General features: G+C 47.1%; 2 protein-coding genes across 3 annotated transcripts in view; both read right to left on the bottom strand.

The window, feature by feature from the left end:
* MICAL1 (microtubule associated monooxygenase, calponin and LIM domain containing 1) overlaps positions 1-2,615 on the bottom strand; it is a 60,388-nt gene extending 57,773 nt beyond the window's left edge. Inside the window, exon 1 of the mRNA XM_084852921.1 lies at positions 2,332-2,615. The gene's annotated coding sequence lies outside the window, so the exon portion shown is untranslated. The remainder of the gene's footprint in view (positions 1-2,331) is intronic.
* A 3,849-nt stretch (positions 2,616-6,464) lies between these two features.
* LOC146348361 (inositol 1,4,5-triphosphate receptor associated 2-like) overlaps positions 6,465-18,202 on the bottom strand; it is a 31,314-nt gene continuing 19,576 nt past the window's right edge. For both annotated transcript variants that reach the window (XM_084852920.1, XM_084852918.1), the window contains 6 exons: positions 14,003-14,052; positions 12,202-12,252; positions 10,555-10,637; positions 10,321-10,458; positions 8,920-9,042; positions 6,465-6,702 (listed from right to left, as the gene is read on the bottom strand). In XM_084852920.1, the coding sequence (XP_084709046.1) occupies positions 6,543-6,702; positions 8,920-9,042; positions 10,321-10,458; positions 10,555-10,637; positions 12,202-12,252; positions 14,003-14,052 (605 nt within the window). In that variant the 3' untranslated portion in view covers positions 6,465-6,542. The remainder of the gene's footprint in view (positions 6,703-8,919; positions 9,043-10,320; positions 10,459-10,554; positions 10,638-12,201; positions 12,253-14,002; positions 14,053-18,202) is intronic.

The raw sequence follows: 18,202 nt of genomic DNA, 5'->3' as shown, positions 1-18,202 counted from the left end.
TCCACCACCATCCCTTCATATCCACGCTCCCCCAATGCAGCTAGGAGTATGTAAACAACTGAGAAGCCCCAGGCTCCATCTCCCAATGGAAACCCCATTCCAGTCACAGCCTTTTATCAGCTCATATCCTTTCTACTTCATGTCCTACTCCAGGGGTGGGTAACTTGTGGCCTTCCAAGATGGCTTGGCCCCCAGCTCCCATCTCGCCTAGCCAGCATAGCCAATGGTGATAGGAGTCATACTCCTCTATACATTTTGGCCTACAAGTTGCCCCCGCCGACCCACTGTACTGCCTACAACAGAGAGAGGCAACCTGGTGCCCTCCAGATGTATTTGACTACATCTCCCATAATCCCTGACCACTGGGCATGCTGGCTGGGGCTTATGGGAGTTGTAGGCCAAAACATCTGGAGGGCACCAAGTGACCTACCTCTGGTCTAGGAGAACAAGGCACTTGTCAGCATTTCCTGTTTTCAGCAAGGGGCCTCATCTGCCAGGGTTTTATTCCTAAGAGGCAAAAAAGCAGTAAATGACAGATGGGCTTTACTTCACTTCTGCAATTAAAACTACCTGAGCCCAGGAGGAAGTAAACATGAGAAGCAGGAAGTGGCAACTCCCTTAGCCCAGGTACAACGTTATCAAGACTGCAAAGCCAAGCCCAACTCAGCTTCTGATGCTAAAGGGCACAGATGTTGTAGCCAACTCACTGTCTGCAAAAGCTCAGATGTGGCCTGATGTTCTTGAAGATGTCTGCTGTGGTATAAAAGCAGAGTTTTGCTTGAGGGTGGGTAATAGGACCAATGGAGGAATTAAGGTGATAGGCACAGCAGCTACATCCTCTTTCACTTTTTGGGACCATTAAAAATGATAGGCTATGCCTCCAGATTGAAACCAGAAAACCTAGCTACAGGGAGGGCTATCAAATAAGACTCCAGCCCCATAATAACAGCAATTCAACTGATATAACTTTTCCACCACGCATGGAGCTGCAGTAATCACAAAGTGTTTCTGCCAGCAATTAAGGAAACGGGGGGGGGGGGAGAGATACATCAGCAATTCTATCTGTTGAAGGCAAGCACTCATTTATAGAATGCAGAAGCCAGGAGTGAAGTCTGTACTGTGACCTAAGAGCTTTCCCCCCAATACTGTATAGGCAATTGTGCAGAAAGAGCACTTTGCACATGCCCAGATGCACTTACTCTACTAGGGTGCAATCCTCTGATGTTTAGACAGAAAAGCATGTTGGCTGGTGAGTGCTGGGAGTTGTACAACTTTTCTGTCTAAACATGCAGAGGATTGCACTGTTAGGGCACAATCCTATTCATGTTAAGACACAGAGAAAGGCCTACACCTCCCAGCATGCCAGGAGTTACGGGCCTTTTCTCTGTCTAAACACGTATAGGGTTGCGCCCTTAGTAATTTAGGGAGTAGAAGAGTGAGACACTCGTGCTTCCTAGGACCTAGGTTATTGGACTGGAAGAGCTAGGAACTGAGCCCTTACTAATCACTGAGTTCTAGTAAGTGAGAAGATAACAGGCAAGTCCTTTTGCAGACCTGACTTTACAGCCAGTTGGCGAGCCCAAAGAACCTCTCTCCATCCCCTGGGCACGTGGGCCAAAAACCTAAGCCTGGCAATGTAACCGACCGAGCTAGTCCAAGCCATTTTACTGTCCGAGGCAGCGGCACTGCGAGATCCAAGATCACGCGGGGAATTCTGGGCCGCCCAGTTCTGGGACCACACGCTTTATTCTGCGCTTATCTATTACGATGCCCTGTCCGCCAGGCAGAGGAGAATCGCCGCTCCCGGTCGTGACTAAGGGGGGCGAACCCCGCCCAGCGGAGCAAGGGCGGGGTTCTCCTTCGCCCAAAGATTCTCGTACTTTTTAACTCCCCCGCCCCCAGCAGTAGATCGCGCAAGACGACTCCAGCTCGGCCTCTGCTGCTCCCGGCTCAAGCGCCTCTCCAAAGCTTCGTCCGCGGAGGCGGCTCCCTCCTCTTTGCGGCTCCATCTCCCAAGAGTGAGGCCACTGCTCGAAGCGCTTTGCCGCCCTCCGCCCGCCTGGCTCGGGAGGGGAAGATGTTTCTTGGGCCGCCTGGGGCAACTTCCCACCCACCGGCGCGGAGCAGAGGACTCCGGCTGTTTGATGGGCCGCCGCCGCCACATACCCACCCACGCACAGTTGCGTTTAACCCTTCTTCCGGAGGAGGAGGACGCTGATGCACTCTGCACATGCTCACTGGCACCCTCTGCTTTATTACGGGCTCGCGCGCGCTCCAGGGCTGACCCTGGCTGCCCGCCGGGGGAGCGCGCCCGCGCGCACGAGCACTTACGTCCAGCCCTGGCCGTCGTGGAACACTTTCACACTTACGTCCAGCCCTGGCCGTCTTTCTCCCCTGCGCGGGGGCTCAGCCGAGCGGGCTTCAGTCTCCGCGGCTCCTGAGCCCACGCCGCGCTGGCAGGCGATGGAGCGCCCCTGCTCCGCGGGCTTTGCTCCCCTTTAGCGCTGTGCCGCCGCCGGAGCGCCTCTCTGTCCGCTAGGAGTGGCTCGTCCGCGTAGGCAGGACGATGGAGCTCAGGGGGCGCCCGCCGCCGAGATGATCCCGCTGCGCTTCTGGGTGGGGAAACGCCGCAGCTGTTGCACAGTCCTTCCCCCGGGCTCAGCGGGGCGGGCGGAGGAGAAGGGACGACGGGAGCGGCGCGGGCTCCGGCGGGGAGACTACAAGAGCCACATCGCCGGGAGGCGGGGCTTCGTGGCCGGCCGCTTCAAACTCCTTGCGCGACTTGCGGCGCAGTCCCCAGGCGTGTTTAGACGAAACATGGCTGGCTGGGGAATGGTGGGAGTTATAATCCCCCCCCCCCCAAGATGCATGGGATTACACCTTTATTGCAGCAAGACAGTTCCGATGCCAGGATGAGAGCGCTTTCATGCTTAACATGAGATCTGTTTATAATGCAAAGATAAAACATGGACGGGACTGGAACGTACGACCCTTCATTCCTTGGAACTCAAGCTAGCCTACAGAGAGTTCGCAGAAAGTCTCCAGCCACTGACCGGATCCGGGTTGGCTTAGCTTCAGCAGGGATGCTATTTGGGGTTTGTGGGCTGCCTTCACACCATATCTGGCACGAATTTCAACGTCAGTGTAACCACGGGGGGTAAGGGGGAGAAAAGGCCTTTAGGTTGCAATCTTATGCGTGTTTAGACAGAAAAACCCTACAAGTTCCAGCATTCCTCATGCTGGCTGAGGAATGCTGAAAGTTGTAGAACTTTTTTTCTGTTTAAACTTGCATAGGATTGCATCCTTAGTTTTACTTTTGCTCTTTGCTGAGGCCTGATTCACACAGGTAAAAGAGCAGTTTAGTGGCCACTGACATATAGCCTAATCCACAGGGCAGACTGTTTGCCTGAAGTGGCAGGCACCACCCATGGAAGGGATATTGCAGATAGTTCCCTGAAAACATTTGCATAGTATGTTGCCATAAGCAGAAGGCAAAAGAAAAGTGAGGAGTTATTAAGAAAGGGACAGAAATTAATACAGAAAGTGCCATGATATCCTCTTGTATCTCACTCTGCTGCATACATGCCATGCATACCCCCACAAATCCCTGTGCTTAATTAGAGCAAATCCTTTTCTTGCACACTTGTATGCTAATTTGGATTTATTTTCTATAATTTGTTCTGCTTCAGCTAAACATGGAGAGGAACAAAAAGCTAGGAAGCTTTCCCTTGGAAATCCTACTCACTGTATCCCAGTCTCTAGCTTCTAAGATCTCACAATGTACTTCCAACACATTTTCAAGCCAAATTTGTTGTCTTAAGGGCTAGTAGCTTGGGTTTTGTTTTGTTTTTTTAGAAATGCAAGCTGATATTCTTTGAGTCCAATACCCAATTCTGTACTTGTGTAGTGCAACTGCAGAATTACATAATACACCTAATCCAGGTTAAAAGATAAATGAATGGCTTTGAAAAGAAAATAAGGAACTTGTTCACTGAGTTGTGTAATGCTAGAACTAAAAGACACTCCGTGAAATTGAGATGCTATCTAAAACAAAAACCATACTTGTGGTAGATTCCCCTTCATCACCTGCTCCCGCCTTCCACCTGCTGTGAAATACCCCTTAGTTATTTCCAGTGGAGGCTGGTGGCTCAAATGTCAGTGGGGTGGTGAATCCACTCTAGGTTTCAGTCAGAACTCTAAAGGCGCTATCTAAGGTGTGAAGCAAAGCAACTTGGATAGCTCCTTAAGAGTTCTGACTGTTTCTGACTGAAACCCAGAGTGGATTCACTGTCCCACTGACATCGGGGCCACCAGCCTCCACTGGTCATTTCCTCTTGCACCACGGAAGGTTACATTTAGAGATGGCAGCTTCCATCAGACCTTAGTTAGCAATGCGATGCCAAACTGGCAGTAGAGGGCAAGTAGTGAAAGTGGTGTTGGGGAAGAGGCAGCAACTAGCTTGAGGGTTGTGAGTTCCAGTTCCTCTTTTGCTGAATTGTGTCACCACCTGCCATAATAACCATAGTAACTTCACAGTCTGGCATTTGGATTAGCGGCAATCACCATAAGGGATCAGCCACTCAGTATACACCTGAAAAACCTGCAGACTAGCTACTCCACCTTGATCATTTTGGTTGCAGAAAAGAGCAACCACAATGATCAAGGGCCTGGGGCAACTCCTGTATGAGGAAAAGTTACAACATCTGGAACTGATTAGCTTTTTTTAAAAGGCGGGTAATGTTAAACATGATAGGGGTGTACACAATTAGGCATGGTGAGGAAAAAGTAGATAGGGAAATATTCTTCTCCCTTTCCCATAATACTAGAACCCAATGGGGTCATCACATGAAGCTGAATGGTGGGAGATTGAGGACAGATAAAAGGAAGGGCTTCTTCACACAGCACATAGACTATGGAATTTGCTACCACAAGATGTATTGATGGCCACCAACTTGGAAGGCTTTAAAAAGGGGATTAGACAAATTCATGGAGCAAAAACCTCTCAGTGGCTATATATTACCACCAGTATCTGAGGCACTATGCCTATGTATACCAGCTGCTGGGAACATGAGCAGGAAGGTGCTATTGCACTCCTGTGTTGCTTGTGGGCTTCCCACGGGCAGCTGATTGGCCACAGTGTGAACAGAATGCTGGAGCAGTGAGGCCTTTGATCTGATCCAGCAAGGTCCTTGTTATATTCTTATCTCTTTTCTATATAGCTATCAGTACTAGGCCCCACCCCATCTCCTGCAAAAGATTTTGCATCAGTTAACTTTGCTTCTCAAACAGGGACATGACTTTGGTCAAATTAGGAAGGATGGCTAGACTGTTCTGGATGGAGAGGTGTTTGTAATAATGTTGGTGGCGAGGCTGTGTAATATTAACATTGTGATATATTTGAATACAAGTAGGAGCAAGGAGCTCCCTGCTTCATCAGGTTCCAGTTGGAGGAAGGCGTGTTGTGTTTGCAGGAGAAATGTCAGCGCCTCTGAAAGGCCATGTTGACTCTCTCAGGGGTTTCTTGCCATTCTCTGTATGCATCCTTTCCTGAGGTAAATAATGCATAGCCTCCAGGTTCTAAGAACAGCTTAACAGTGGGTGTGGAACTTTGCCGTTTGTCACACAGAATGACTTTTTACAGCCTTCTCTCATCCCACCCCTGCCATATTCAGCGTACCTAAATACCTGCCCCATTTTCACTCTCAACCCTTGGGAGGTCTGTAGTTCAGAAAAGGTGAACACTTAAGTGTAGTTACATAAATTCACCCTCCAATCCTATTGCAATACCCTTCAGCTGCTCTGGGTGAGCATCAGCACCACCTGCTGCTAGAAAGGAGTTGCAGTATGATTTGGTGCAATCATGGCCATCCCATACAGCGGATTCTTTAAAGATGCTTTTAGTCTCACAGTGCAATTATACATTTCTGTGATACTGTTGCGATACAAACAAAATGACATTGATAAAACCTGAGAATACTCTTCTTAACAAAGGTCAGGGTAACCACTAATACTGTATAAATATGGGATTCTCTTCTAGTTGAGCAGCAGTTAAAAGGAGTGACCAGATACAAATGAGGTCTGAGCCCTACGGCCCAAGAGTGCATTGCAGTAAAGCTCAGTGTAGACAAACCCTTGAACATGCTACATTCACCAACACACAAACCTAATGATTGTCCTAATATGCCTGCCATTTTTCAGGGACTTCGAAGGATATTTAACCTGGAAAAATAGGAGAAATATCTTGATTGCACCTCTGTGCAGAATTGTAAGCGTTATCCCAACTCAACATCTCTCAGCAAAGGTACTCACTGGATTTATACTGAGCCCACGAACGGAGTAACAGCTAAAAGCATCTCGGATTCAGATGACGTCCTTTGCTCCAGGTCTTTTCACAGCAGTCAGCCTGTTAGCCCCACATCCAAGGGAACGCTCATCTGGTCACACACACTCAACAGCATCTTTTTCCTAATTTTATTTCTCACAAGCAAACTGTGATTTTGGTGGTACAAAGTTCTGGCACAGTTTCTCTGTTCCTTCTGCACTTAGGAGTCAGAGGTTGTAAATGGAAATTGTTTCTGCAGCTCCAGGATCCGGATCAGAACAAGGCAAGCAATCCCAAGAAAAAACAGCCACAACAAAACCCAATAGTAGACGGGCATAGAGAACCAGGCTCTGCAGAGCTCCACTTTAGATCCTTTGAATCTGCCAAGAATAAATTTTAAAAAATAGTCATCCAGTGAAACCGGTCAGATCTCAATCTAATGTCCTCCCTCAAAATGGGAAGATCAAACCTATCACCCAAGCCTGAATATATATTCATAAGATATTCCCATTATTTATTCTGCTTCAGGGAAAACTCACTGGAAAAGACCCTGATGCTGGGAAAGACTGAAGGCAAAAGGAGAAGGGGACGGCAGAGGATGAGATGGCTAGATAGCATCACCGATGCAATGAATATGAACTTGAGCACACTCTGGGAGAGAGCGGAGGACAGGAAGGCCTGGCGTGCTATGGTCCATGGGGTCATGAAGAGTCAGACACGACTTAACGACTGAACATCAACAACATGTACCCTACACTAAAGAAGAATAAAGTTGCATGCGAAGGTAATACATTTTCTGTACCCAAAGCCTCAAAAAAATATCTGAATTCTGCAACTTATGCTGATTGTGCAATTTTACATAGTTTGTGTGTTTTCTATAATTTATTCTCTCTGTAGCCATAAGGCAGGGGTTCCCAACCCTTTTGGGCCCATGGGCACATTTGAGAAACTGTTGTGGGTGCTACCACAAAATGGCTCCCACAGTGAGTGTGGCTACTCACATAATGGCTGCTGCTGGGGGCCTGCCTAGTCACAGGTGACCCAAAGAGGTGTGGGGGAAGAAATAGTGAGGCTGGGAGGGAGAAATAGCAAGGCAAAGGGGTAGAGGGGAGAGAAAGTGAAGCTAGAAGCTGGGAGGGGGAGAAACCGTGAGATAAAGAGGTGGTGGGGAGAGAAAGAGCAATGCTAGAGGCTAGAAAGGGAGAGAAAGAAGAAAGCTAGGGATGGAGAAGGAAGAGAAATTGCAAGGGAAGGGGTTGGGGGAAGAGAAATGGCTAGGCTAGAGACTGGGAGTGGGGAGAGAGAGAGACTAAAGGGTGGGTCCCAGTGGGTCTTTGTGGGCAGAAGAATATTGGGTGGGGCCAGAAAGCAATTCTCCTTCTCTGCCTCCTTGCAATGCAAACAGCTGATCTGCAGCAGGAACAGGAAGGAGAACCTGGTGCCCTAATGTTTTTCAAGGGTTTTTTAAAATTAAAAATATATTTTTGAAGGGAGCAGGGAGTGGAGGGCTTAATGGATGTCCTCTGCCATAGGGGCTGGAAACTTGCTTTTTAATTTTTTTTAGAAGAGGGTGCTAATATTCTCTGTATTCTGCACTCGATCCCAAATTCTTTGTTGGCATAGAAGTGAAAAAACATAAAAAGAGCTCTGCTAGATCGGACTAATGGTTCATACAGTCCAGCATCTTGTTTCCCATAGACAATAGCCCTTGCTCTTGCTGCGCTCAAAAGCTGGCATTCAATGGCATGCTGCCTCTGAACCCAAGGGCTGCATAATACCATTATGACTAGTAGCCATTGATAGACTTGTCATTCATCAATCTGTCAAACCCCCTTTTCAAACCATTCAAGCTAGTGGCCGCCGCCGCCACCGCCACCACAACGACCACATCCTGTGGCAGCAAATCCCATAAACTTATGATGTGCTGGGAGAAGAAGGGCATCCTTTTGTCTTAAACCAAATCTCCTGCCAATCAGGACCCCTCAAGTTCTAGTATTATGAGGAAGAGAGAAAAACTTTGCAAGGTCCACTTTCTCCACACCATGCATCATTTTATAAACCTCACAACCTTCCCCAACCTGGAGCCCTCCAGATGTGTTGGACTACAACTCCCAGCATGGCCATTGTGCTGGGAATTACCAAAGTTGTTGACCAACACATCTGGAGGGCACCAGGTTGGGGAAGGCTGTTCTGTCATATCACCTTTTTTTCCTAAACTAAGACGCCCAATCGCTGTAGACTTCCCTCATAGAGAAGATGCTCCAACCTCCTGATCATTTTGCTTGCCCGTTTTTGCACCTTTTCCAGCTCCACCGCATCCTTTTTTGAAATGCGGTGACCAGGATTGTGGATGACATGAAGCCATTGTCACAACTGTGAAAACCTCCTGTGTGGTGGAGACAGGCTAGAACAACCCAGTGTGGCCTTTATAAGTACAATCATGTTAAAAGGTGGGTGAACCTCTTGCTTTCTACTGTCCTTCCCTCACAAATGGCTTCCAAGAGGTTGCCAATGTTCATGACATAACTTTAAAATCCTTGCTAGGCTACATGTCACTGAGAGGGCCCTGTGGATGACAGAAGACATTGTTTACTCACAGGTGAGCATTTTCTTCCAGTTCCTCACACTCTTCATTAAGCTCTTCATTGCCAGATTCTTCATTGGGCTCTTCCTCTCCTGTCTTGCCAACGCTGCTTCGGCACCTCAGCTCTGATTCCCTCCTGGGAAAAAAGACAGGAGGGATCCCTTATAGCTCAGCTAACCCCAGAGAAAGAGGCTCATGGTGCAGCCAGGGAAGGAGTCCACCTCTGGTAATGCCAGATGAAACTTCGGAGCAACCAAAGGGGACCTCCCCACTAGGGATGTTGGAGAAATCCACAAAGGAACCAAATGAGTTCAGACTTTCATGAATCTGACCTGTGGTTGGGAGGATTCGATGGACATGCAGTCCAGTTTTCTAACTTTCCCGAATTTTATACAAACTTCATCATAGAAAAATACACAACATTTAAAAACTGGACAAAAATGTGCAATTCCCCCATAGGTGAAACTGTGAAAATGTGCATTTTGGGGAATTTGTGCATTTTTGCATGTGCAAATTTGTGCAAGTGCACATTTGCACAAATTTGGAAACAAAAAAAATCTGATTCCATCGATGGGCAGACAGTGGAACCAAAGGCGCCTGACAATCCGTGAAACACAGATGGGATGGATTTTACACAATCCATACATCTCTACTCCCCACCCAAGCAGCTTCTTTGGGGGCCCCCCTCTGAAGGTTGGATCCCAGTTTGGAGAGGGACCTGAGACAGAGAGACCATGGCGTTGGAGTTTCCCACATCAGTCAAGCAGAGCGTCAATGACAACGGCACCCTCAAACACCTACAGTTTCCTCACACGGGGAGGGACCATAACTCAGTGGTGGAGCATGTGTTTTGCACACAGAAGGTTCCAGGTTAGGTCCTCGGTACCTTCAGGTAGGGAAATTGCCCTGCCTGAAACCCTGGAGGGCATCAGTCAGTGTCCACAATATTGGGCTGGATCAGGGATGGGTAACTTGTGGCCCTCCAGATGTATGGGCCTACAACGCCCATCAATACTAGCTAGCCTAGCCATTCGTGAGGGATGATGGGAGTTGTAGGCCCAAATATCTGGAGGGCCACAAATTGCCCCCCAGGCAGCACCCTGTGATACTGCCTGTGTACATGTGCTGGGAGCTGTGGTCCCATCAGGGCTCCCGGGTGCATGCACACAGGTTTTTAAAGATATTCACACTGTATATGTTTGCTGCAGGGAACTCAAAGACTCAGGGCAAAAATAATCGCTGCAAGGCGCAAAGGTGAAGCCCACGGCTGGGAAGCAAGCTTCTCAAATCACAGTTTAATGCCCTCATCACTCGGATGCCTGCTCTCATTTAAGAGGCTCCTCAGGAGGCAATGGTGTTACGTTGCTTTTTCCAAGGACGCATCTAGTACGAAGGTTGCCTTGATCATCCTTACCCTCCTGTGCATTGGCTTCTGTCTATGTCACATTCAGCGCTGTTTGTCCTCTGCAGGCTCTGCTGTGAGAAGCTGGAAGACCCTGTTTGCAGGATGAAGTAATTGTCAGCAGAGTCTTCCTGGGGGCAGTGGGATTGTCTGCGGGGAGTAAGCACAGATAACCAGTCATGCCAGGGACAAAGCAAGACAATTTTCTACATATGTATGAAGCTTTCTCTTCTTGCCTCTCCCTACCTTTCTGGGCATTCCTCCTTCACTGCTGTTGGTTTAACTGCTTCTTCCTCAGAGTCTTGGCCATTTTCAGGGCTGTGAAAGTGCTGCAAAAAGAAGATTGTGATCAAAAGAGGACATGTGGCAAAGAAGCATCATGTGCCTCCATGTTATTTCTACCCTATTCGCAGATTTTGTAGGGAACTGATACAATCCTGAGAACTACAGCTTTAATTTGATAGCAGCATGTTTCTAGCCCTTGTATATTAGAGCCTGAAAACCTGAGCAACTAAAGAAAAACCCAAATGTAATATCCCAAACTCCCAGGATCTGGGAAAGATCATGGGGATGACTCATGGCTGCTGATCCTCTATGGCAGAGGTGGGGAATTTTTTTTTTTTATGAAGAGCTGTTGACCCACAGGAAAAGTCAGTGGTGGGTGGGTGCCACATCTGATGGTGGATGGAACCAAAGTCAAAAGGAGGTAAAGCCAGAGTCAAACATGAGTGGGGTCTTCTTCATACTCGCTTTATCACTTGCACTCACATGCTCACACACACAAAGTGGAAAATGTCCCGCAGCATCCAGAGAGCCAGATGATGCTAAAGACATGATGCTAAGGACATGCGGCCTTCAGGCTGAAGGTTGCCCACTTCAGCTCTGTGGTTAGCCTATTAGGAATTTTGGTCACTGCAGCTAGCAGAAAGTCACAGAGGCTGGCTGGCACAGAGCACTTTTTTGCCAGTGATTGTTCACTTTAAAGAAAGCACAAAGCTGCACAAAGCAAGGAGTCAGATAAATGTGGGACAGATGGAGCTTTACAAAGTTTTACACTGAAGCTATGGCGTCCATTTTCTGCTCTCTCTCTTTTTTTTTTTTTACAAGAGACCTGAATGTGTGTTCCTTCTGTTGACATTTGGGGCTTTGTGTGTGGCTATTTTTTTTTACATCCTGAAGAGGATAGGATAAGGATGGCCTCCCGCTTCAGCTTCACAGCGAGTAGGTGAAGAGAATCTCCTGTCCTGTTGCTGGGGCAGCAGTGACAGGGCAAAATCCTATTCCTGTACAGTGTCTTGCTGCTGCCCCAGAGTTGTTAAAACAGCAAGCACTGCATCTGGAGCAATCACTGGGAACCATAACTAAGGCTGGTCTTGACTGTGGTGCTGTCCAATGGGAAACAACTACGAAAGAATGAATAAGATCAACAAACACCAAAGCATCACCAGCTACACTGTGTCATGTCATCACTCTCAATGCCAAAGGTGCATGCTGGGAGCTGAAACACACTGGAGGTGGACAAACTTATGCATTGCAATGGCACTTTGGAATGACACAGCCTTCAGTACTGATAAGCTTTAATAAACGCAGCTTAATAAACGCTTCTCTGACTTCAGGGATTAAAAAATGTTCTCATTTTAGGATAAACTCATGGATGAATTCAACACAGTGTCCTGAGTAGACTGAGAAGCATGGGTGGAATGCATGATAGTCACCTTGAGTGTTATTTTTTTTGGCAGAAAGATGGGTTACAAATCAAAAATATTTTTAAAAAGCAACAGCAGATTAGCAAGGGGAATGTCAGTGTCTCTTTGTGTAATGCAAGCAAGTAAGCAACAAGATCAGGCATATTCCTTCTTGCAAAAAAGTACGATAGAAGAAGGGATTCCTTACCATCAACTGTTTGGGAATAACTGCAATGCTGACACGACGACGAGCTGATCCCTAGGATGCAGAGAAAGAATCCTGATTAGAATGCCTGTAGCCACAGGGAGCTCTGTGGTGAGGGCCAGGGATGGTCCCCTCAGGGATATTCTAGGCCACTTCCCTGAATTTGCAGTCTTCATTTAAAGAGCCCTCTAGCCCATTTGCTTGTGAGGGTATATAGAAAAGTGTGCAGGTGGTGTTCTACCCAGTTGCTCAGGGAGAAGGAAGCCTATTCCTACTTTTCCATGTTTGGCCAATGAGTGCAAAGGAACTAGAATAATCAGCAGGCATTTTTTTTATTCAGTTAAACTTTATTTTATTCATGTTTAGTGCAATTAAACAATGAACATATTGGGCCATCTCCACTGAGGTTCAAGTGAGTTTGAATTGATTCCAGTGTCCCCTTAGGGCCCCTTCCCAACAAAAATTCTAGCTGATGCATAGGCAGACAACCTGGTATTATCCAGACATTTTTGACTACAACTCCCATCATCCCCAGCTAGCATGGCCAATGGTCATGGGTTATGGGAGTTGTAGTCCAAAACACCCAGAGGGCGCCAGGTTGCCTACCCCAGCTTATGCTCTAACAGCTAGCAGCTCACTTGCAATATGGACCATACTTTGAATTGAACAAAAGTTGAAGGGCCAAAAATGTCAGCTCTGCCTACTGACTCATATCATCTGGGCAAGCCAAGCTGCAGGCAAAGGGCTCACCCCCACCCCACCTTCCCAGTGTAAAGCTTTGGCAAAGCCATTTCCTGATCAGGCACCTCAGGCACCCACTCTGGGGCTTGACTTAAACAAGATACCAGACAGGTAAAAACAACCGAACAGCCACCCAAACCCCTTCCCTATGCAGGATACCTTATGGCGGCATCACCAGGACACTGGTGCCTACACATGTAGCATCTGTGGCCCAGGTGTATGCCATGCTAGGATGCTAATTCTGCAAGTGTCATCAACGCTAGCAACCCAGTATAAAGGTGACCCTGGCCATGTGCACAGGTAAGAGGTGTGTGTTGTTTTTTAAATGTGTGCGCCTCGTATTGGGCTTAAGCAGGGCTTGGGACACAGACGAAGACTCTTTTAACACCTTTCTATCCAGGGCAAAGCACAAACCAGGCTCTGTTCTCTTTATGCACTGGACAGTTGTTTAGCCCTGTTAGCCATTTTCTCGCGTGCACAATCCAAGGCAGAAATGCATAGGGCAGGGAGCAGGGGAGCTTTGCATAAGCCTCTCTCGCTGTTCATCTTGGGGAGGAAGGCATCAAAGGGCCTTTTGCTTGTCTCAAAGCTCTATGTGTGAGAAAGTGGCTGAGTCACAAAATAAAGGGGAAAGATCCTTAGATGGGAGGGGCTATACTGGGGGTCAGGTGGGAAGTGCCTCAGGGCCTGATCAATTGCCTGGCCACCATTTACCTATCATTAACCAAGATGGAGTTCACATCACAGTTTCCACCATCATCCTGCAACTGTTGTCAACTCACAGCAGCTTCTTTAACTCAAGGGCAAGACACCAGTGCCAACACAAGGCCTTGCTCCAGCTGAAGGGGTTGTTTTATTTTGGTGCAGCACCAAAGCCGTGGAATCTACCCAATGCAACAGACTTGGCTGCCCCTCCTCGGGATGATGAAGCCAAATGACTGGCCCAAGTAGACTGCTTCTACTTCCACTACTATGACTTGGCTTCAGGGAACTAAAGGGCTGGTGCTGAGTTCCATGGAACAGCTGAGGAGATGGACATAGTCTCCCCACAGCACCTCCTTACCTGCTGGAACAGTCGCATTGTAGGAAGCTTCAGCCTCTGCTCCCCATCATCTACGGAGACAAAGACAGGCCCTTAGGGAAAGGGTCATAGCTCACAGTAAAGCATATGCTTTGCATACAAAAGGTCCCAGGTTCTATCCCCGGCATCTCCAGGTATTGCTGGGAAATGCCACTGTCTAAAAACCCTGGAGAGCCACTGCCGGTCTGCGTAGTGCAGCCTTTCTTTGGATTTCAATTCCCATCAGCCAAAGCTAGTATGGCCAACGGTCAGGAATGCTGGGAGTTGCAGGCCAGCGTGGTGTAGTGGCGAGAGTGTTGGGCTGGGAGCCGGGAGATCTGGGTTCTAGTCCCCGCTCTGCCATGGAAGCTCACTGGGTGACTTTGGGCCAGTCACAGACTTTCAGCCCAACCTGCCTCACAGGGTGGTTGTTGTGAGGATAACATGGAGGAGGAGGAGGACTATGTATGCTGCCTTGGGTTGCTTAAGGAGGAAAATAGGCGGGATATAAATGAAATAAATAAGTAAACATCTGGAGGGCACCAGGTTGGGGAAGGCTGCTGTAGGCAATACTGAGCTAGATGGACAAATGGTCTGATTCAGTATAAGGCAACTTCCTATGTTCCTAAAGGCAATCACTACATCTTCTTAGGCTGTTCTATGCCTTGGTTTGGTCGTATAGGAAGTGCAGAGAGCTTTGGCTATTAGGCGGCATAGAAATTAATTAATTAAATCTATCTATCTCCTGGTCCCTTGGATTGATGGGACCTCGTATAAACTTGATTCTCATTATTTTAAAAGACTGTCCATTGCCATTATTTTTAAAACAAACACCACCTGTGCTTAAAGCCCATGCAAAGTGTACTATGGGTAAACATACTGGTCGATTGGGGATTAAATTATTGCTGGATCCCAGATTTTAGACTCTGAGAACTCTGGAAGAGAATCTAGGTTCATTGGTTCAGTGACTGTTCGGAAATAATAGAGGTATTTAGGATATTCTATTGCATCTTATTAGTCTTTGTTTAGTCTTATTTGGTTTCTGCCTTTGTAACCAAATGTTTGTCCATGTTTCCACTTTTGGGGGTCATATTTAAAGTGTACTTTATTTTAATGGTGTTTATATGTTGTACTATTTTATATGGAATGTAGTCACCCCTTGCGGTGGGATATAAATAAAAGGGTGGGATATAAACAAAATAAATAATAATAATAATAATATTGTCTCATTTTCATGTGAACATTTAAGTGTACTTAGAATGTACGTTATGCTATTGTCAGTGAAATAAAAACATGGTCAAGTAACAGTGTCCCAGTTCAGATTGCTTAAGTCTTTAAGGGCGCAATCCTATGCATGTTTAGACAGAAATAAGTCCTACAACTCCCAGCATTCCCCAGCATTCCCCATCCCAGCAGGGCTGGCTGGGGAATGCTGGGAGTTGTAGGACTTATTTCTGTCTAAAGATGCATAGGATTGCACACTAATTAACCATAGTTTGCTATTTCATTAGAACCAGGAATCAATGGTTAACTGATTTTAAAACCATAGCTCGTGCTGAAGCTGGTAACCATCGTTTCCCTGCTCAGATGAAACTGCAAACTATACATAATTCCCACTATATGCAGCAGTCATGTTAGCCACCTATACACCAAAAGCATTAAGGATGATGCAAATCACTAAAACATGCAGAGGACCCATGCCAGGAAGGTAGGGCTAATCCTGTTCCCGAGTTGCTTGGAGATATACATCCCCACTCCATACTGTGTGTGTCTAGGTGGCAACGCATTGGAATCTAGAGCCCTATTCAGGCCTTCATAACCTGCATCTGTGAAGGGGATGAGGGGATGTGTGCGCCGGGACCACACCCTCTACCCTTGACCTCCATACACTGAACAGGAAGTTCTGAAAGGAGATTGTATCCATATTCGGCTGGTTGCGCTTACAGGCCTCCCTGCAGTTGGGAAAGCCACGCAATCAGGGCTCCCAGTCTTGGGAAGAAGGGCTGTTGTTGTTGTTGTTGTTCAGTCGTTCAGTCGTGTCCAACTCTTCGTGACCCCATGGACCATAGCACGCCAGGCCTTCCTGTCCTGCGCTCTCTCCCGGAGCGTGCTCAAGTTCATATTCATTGCATCCGTGATGCTATCTAGCCATCTCATCCTCTGCCGTCCCCTTCTCCTTTTGCCTTCAGTCTTTCCCAGCATCAGGGTCTTTTCCAGGGAGTTTTCTCTTCGCATTAGGTGGCCAAAATATTGGAGCTTCAGCTTCATTATCTGTCCTTCCAATGAGCACTCAGGGTTGATTTCCTTTAGGATGGACTGATTTGACCTCCTTGCAGTCCAGGGGACTCGTAAGAGTCTTCTCCAGCACCACAGTTCGAAAGCATCAATTCTTCGGCGCTCAGCCTTCCTTATAGTCCAGCTCTCACAGCCATACATTGCTACTGGGAAAACCATAGCTTTGATTATACAAACCTTTGTCGGCAAGGTGATGTCTCTGCTTCTTACTATGCTGTCTAGGTTGGCCATAGCTTTCCTCCCAAGGAGCAAGCGTCTTTTAATTTCATGGCTACAGTCACCATCTGCGGTGATCTTGGAGCCCAAGAAAGTAAAATCTGTCACTGCTTCCATTTCTTCCCCTTCTATATGCCAGGAAGTGATGGGGCCAGATGCCATGATCTTCGTTTTTTTAATGTTGAGTTTCAAACCAGCTTTTGCACTCTCCTCTTTCACCCTCAACAAGAGGCTCTTGAGATCCTCTTCGCTTTCTGCCATTAGGGTGGTATCGTCTGCATATCGGAGGTTGTTGATAATTCTCCCAGCAATCTTAATTCCGACCTCTGATTCATCCAACCCGGCATTTCTCATGATGTACTCTGCATATAAGTTAAATAAGCAGGGTGACAATATGCAGCCTTGTCGTACTCCTTTCCCAATTTTGAACCAATCGGTTGTTCCATGTCTGGTTCTTACTGTTGCTTCTTGACCCTCGTACAGGTTTCTCAGGAGACAGGTAAGGTGGTCTGGTACTCTCATCACTTTCAGAATTTGCCACAGTTTGTTGTGATCCACACAATCAAAGGCTTTAGCGTAGTCAATGAAGCAGAAATAGACATTTTTCTGGAATTCTCTTGCTTTCTCCATGATGCAGCGAATGTTGGTGATTTGATCTCTAGTTCCTCTGCCTCTTCTAAACCCAGCTTGTACTTCCGGTAGTTCTCGGTTCGCATACTGCTGAAGCCTAGCTTGTAGGATTTTGAGCATCACCTTGCTGGCATGTGAAATGAGCGCAACTGTGCGGTAGTTTGAACACTCTTTGGCGTTGCCCTTCTTTGGAATTGGAATGTAAACTGACCTTTTCCAGTCTTGTGGCCACTGTTGAGTGTTCCAGATTTGTTGACATATTGAATGCAGCACTTTAACAGCATCATCTTTTAGGATTTTAAATAGTTCGGCTGGAATACTGTCATCTCCGCTAGCTTTGTTGTTACTAATGCTTCCTAAGGCCCACTTGACTTCACTCTCGAGGATGTCCGGCTCAAGTTCAGTGACCGCACTATCATGGCTATCAGGGACATTCAGATCTTTCCTGTATAGTTCTTCTGTGTATTCTTGCCACCTCTTCTTAATCTCATCTGCTTCTGTTAGGTCCCTGCCTTCTTTGTCCTTTATCATGCCCGTCTTTGCACAAAACGTTCCCTTGAGATCTCCAATTTTCTTGAAGAGATCTCTAGTCTTTCCCATTCTGTTGTTTTCCTCGATTTCTTTGCATTGTTCATTTAAGAAGGCCTTCTTGTCTCTCCTTGCTATTCTCTGGAACTCTGCGTTCAGTTGGGTATATCTTCCCCTTTCTCCCTTGCTTTTCGCTTCCCTTCTTTCCTCAGCTACTTGTAAAGCCTCATCAGACAGCCACTTTGCTTTCTTGCATTTCTTTTTCTTTGGGATGGATTTCGTTGCTGCCTCCTGAACAATGTTACGGACCTCCGTCCATAGTTCCTCAGGCACTCTGTCTATCAGGTCTAATCCCTGAAATCTATTCCTCACCTCCACTGTATATTCATCAGGGATATGATTTAGGTCATACCTGAACGGTTTAGTGGTTTTCCCGACGTTCTTCAATTTAAGCCGAAATTTTGCAAGAAGCAGCTCATGATCTGAGCCACAGTCAGCTCCAGGTCTTGTTTTTACTGACTGTATGGAGCTTCT

Source organism: Heloderma suspectum, chromosome 4, assembly GCF_057233095.1.
Source record: "Heloderma suspectum isolate Gila_16-S chromosome 4, 16-S_ref, whole genome shotgun sequence".
Classification (NCBI taxonomy): domain Eukaryota; kingdom Metazoa; phylum Chordata; class Lepidosauria; order Squamata; family Helodermatidae; genus Heloderma; species Heloderma suspectum.
The sequence above is the reverse complement of the archived record's forward strand: the minus strand, read 5'-3'. Positions and strand labels throughout refer to the sequence as shown.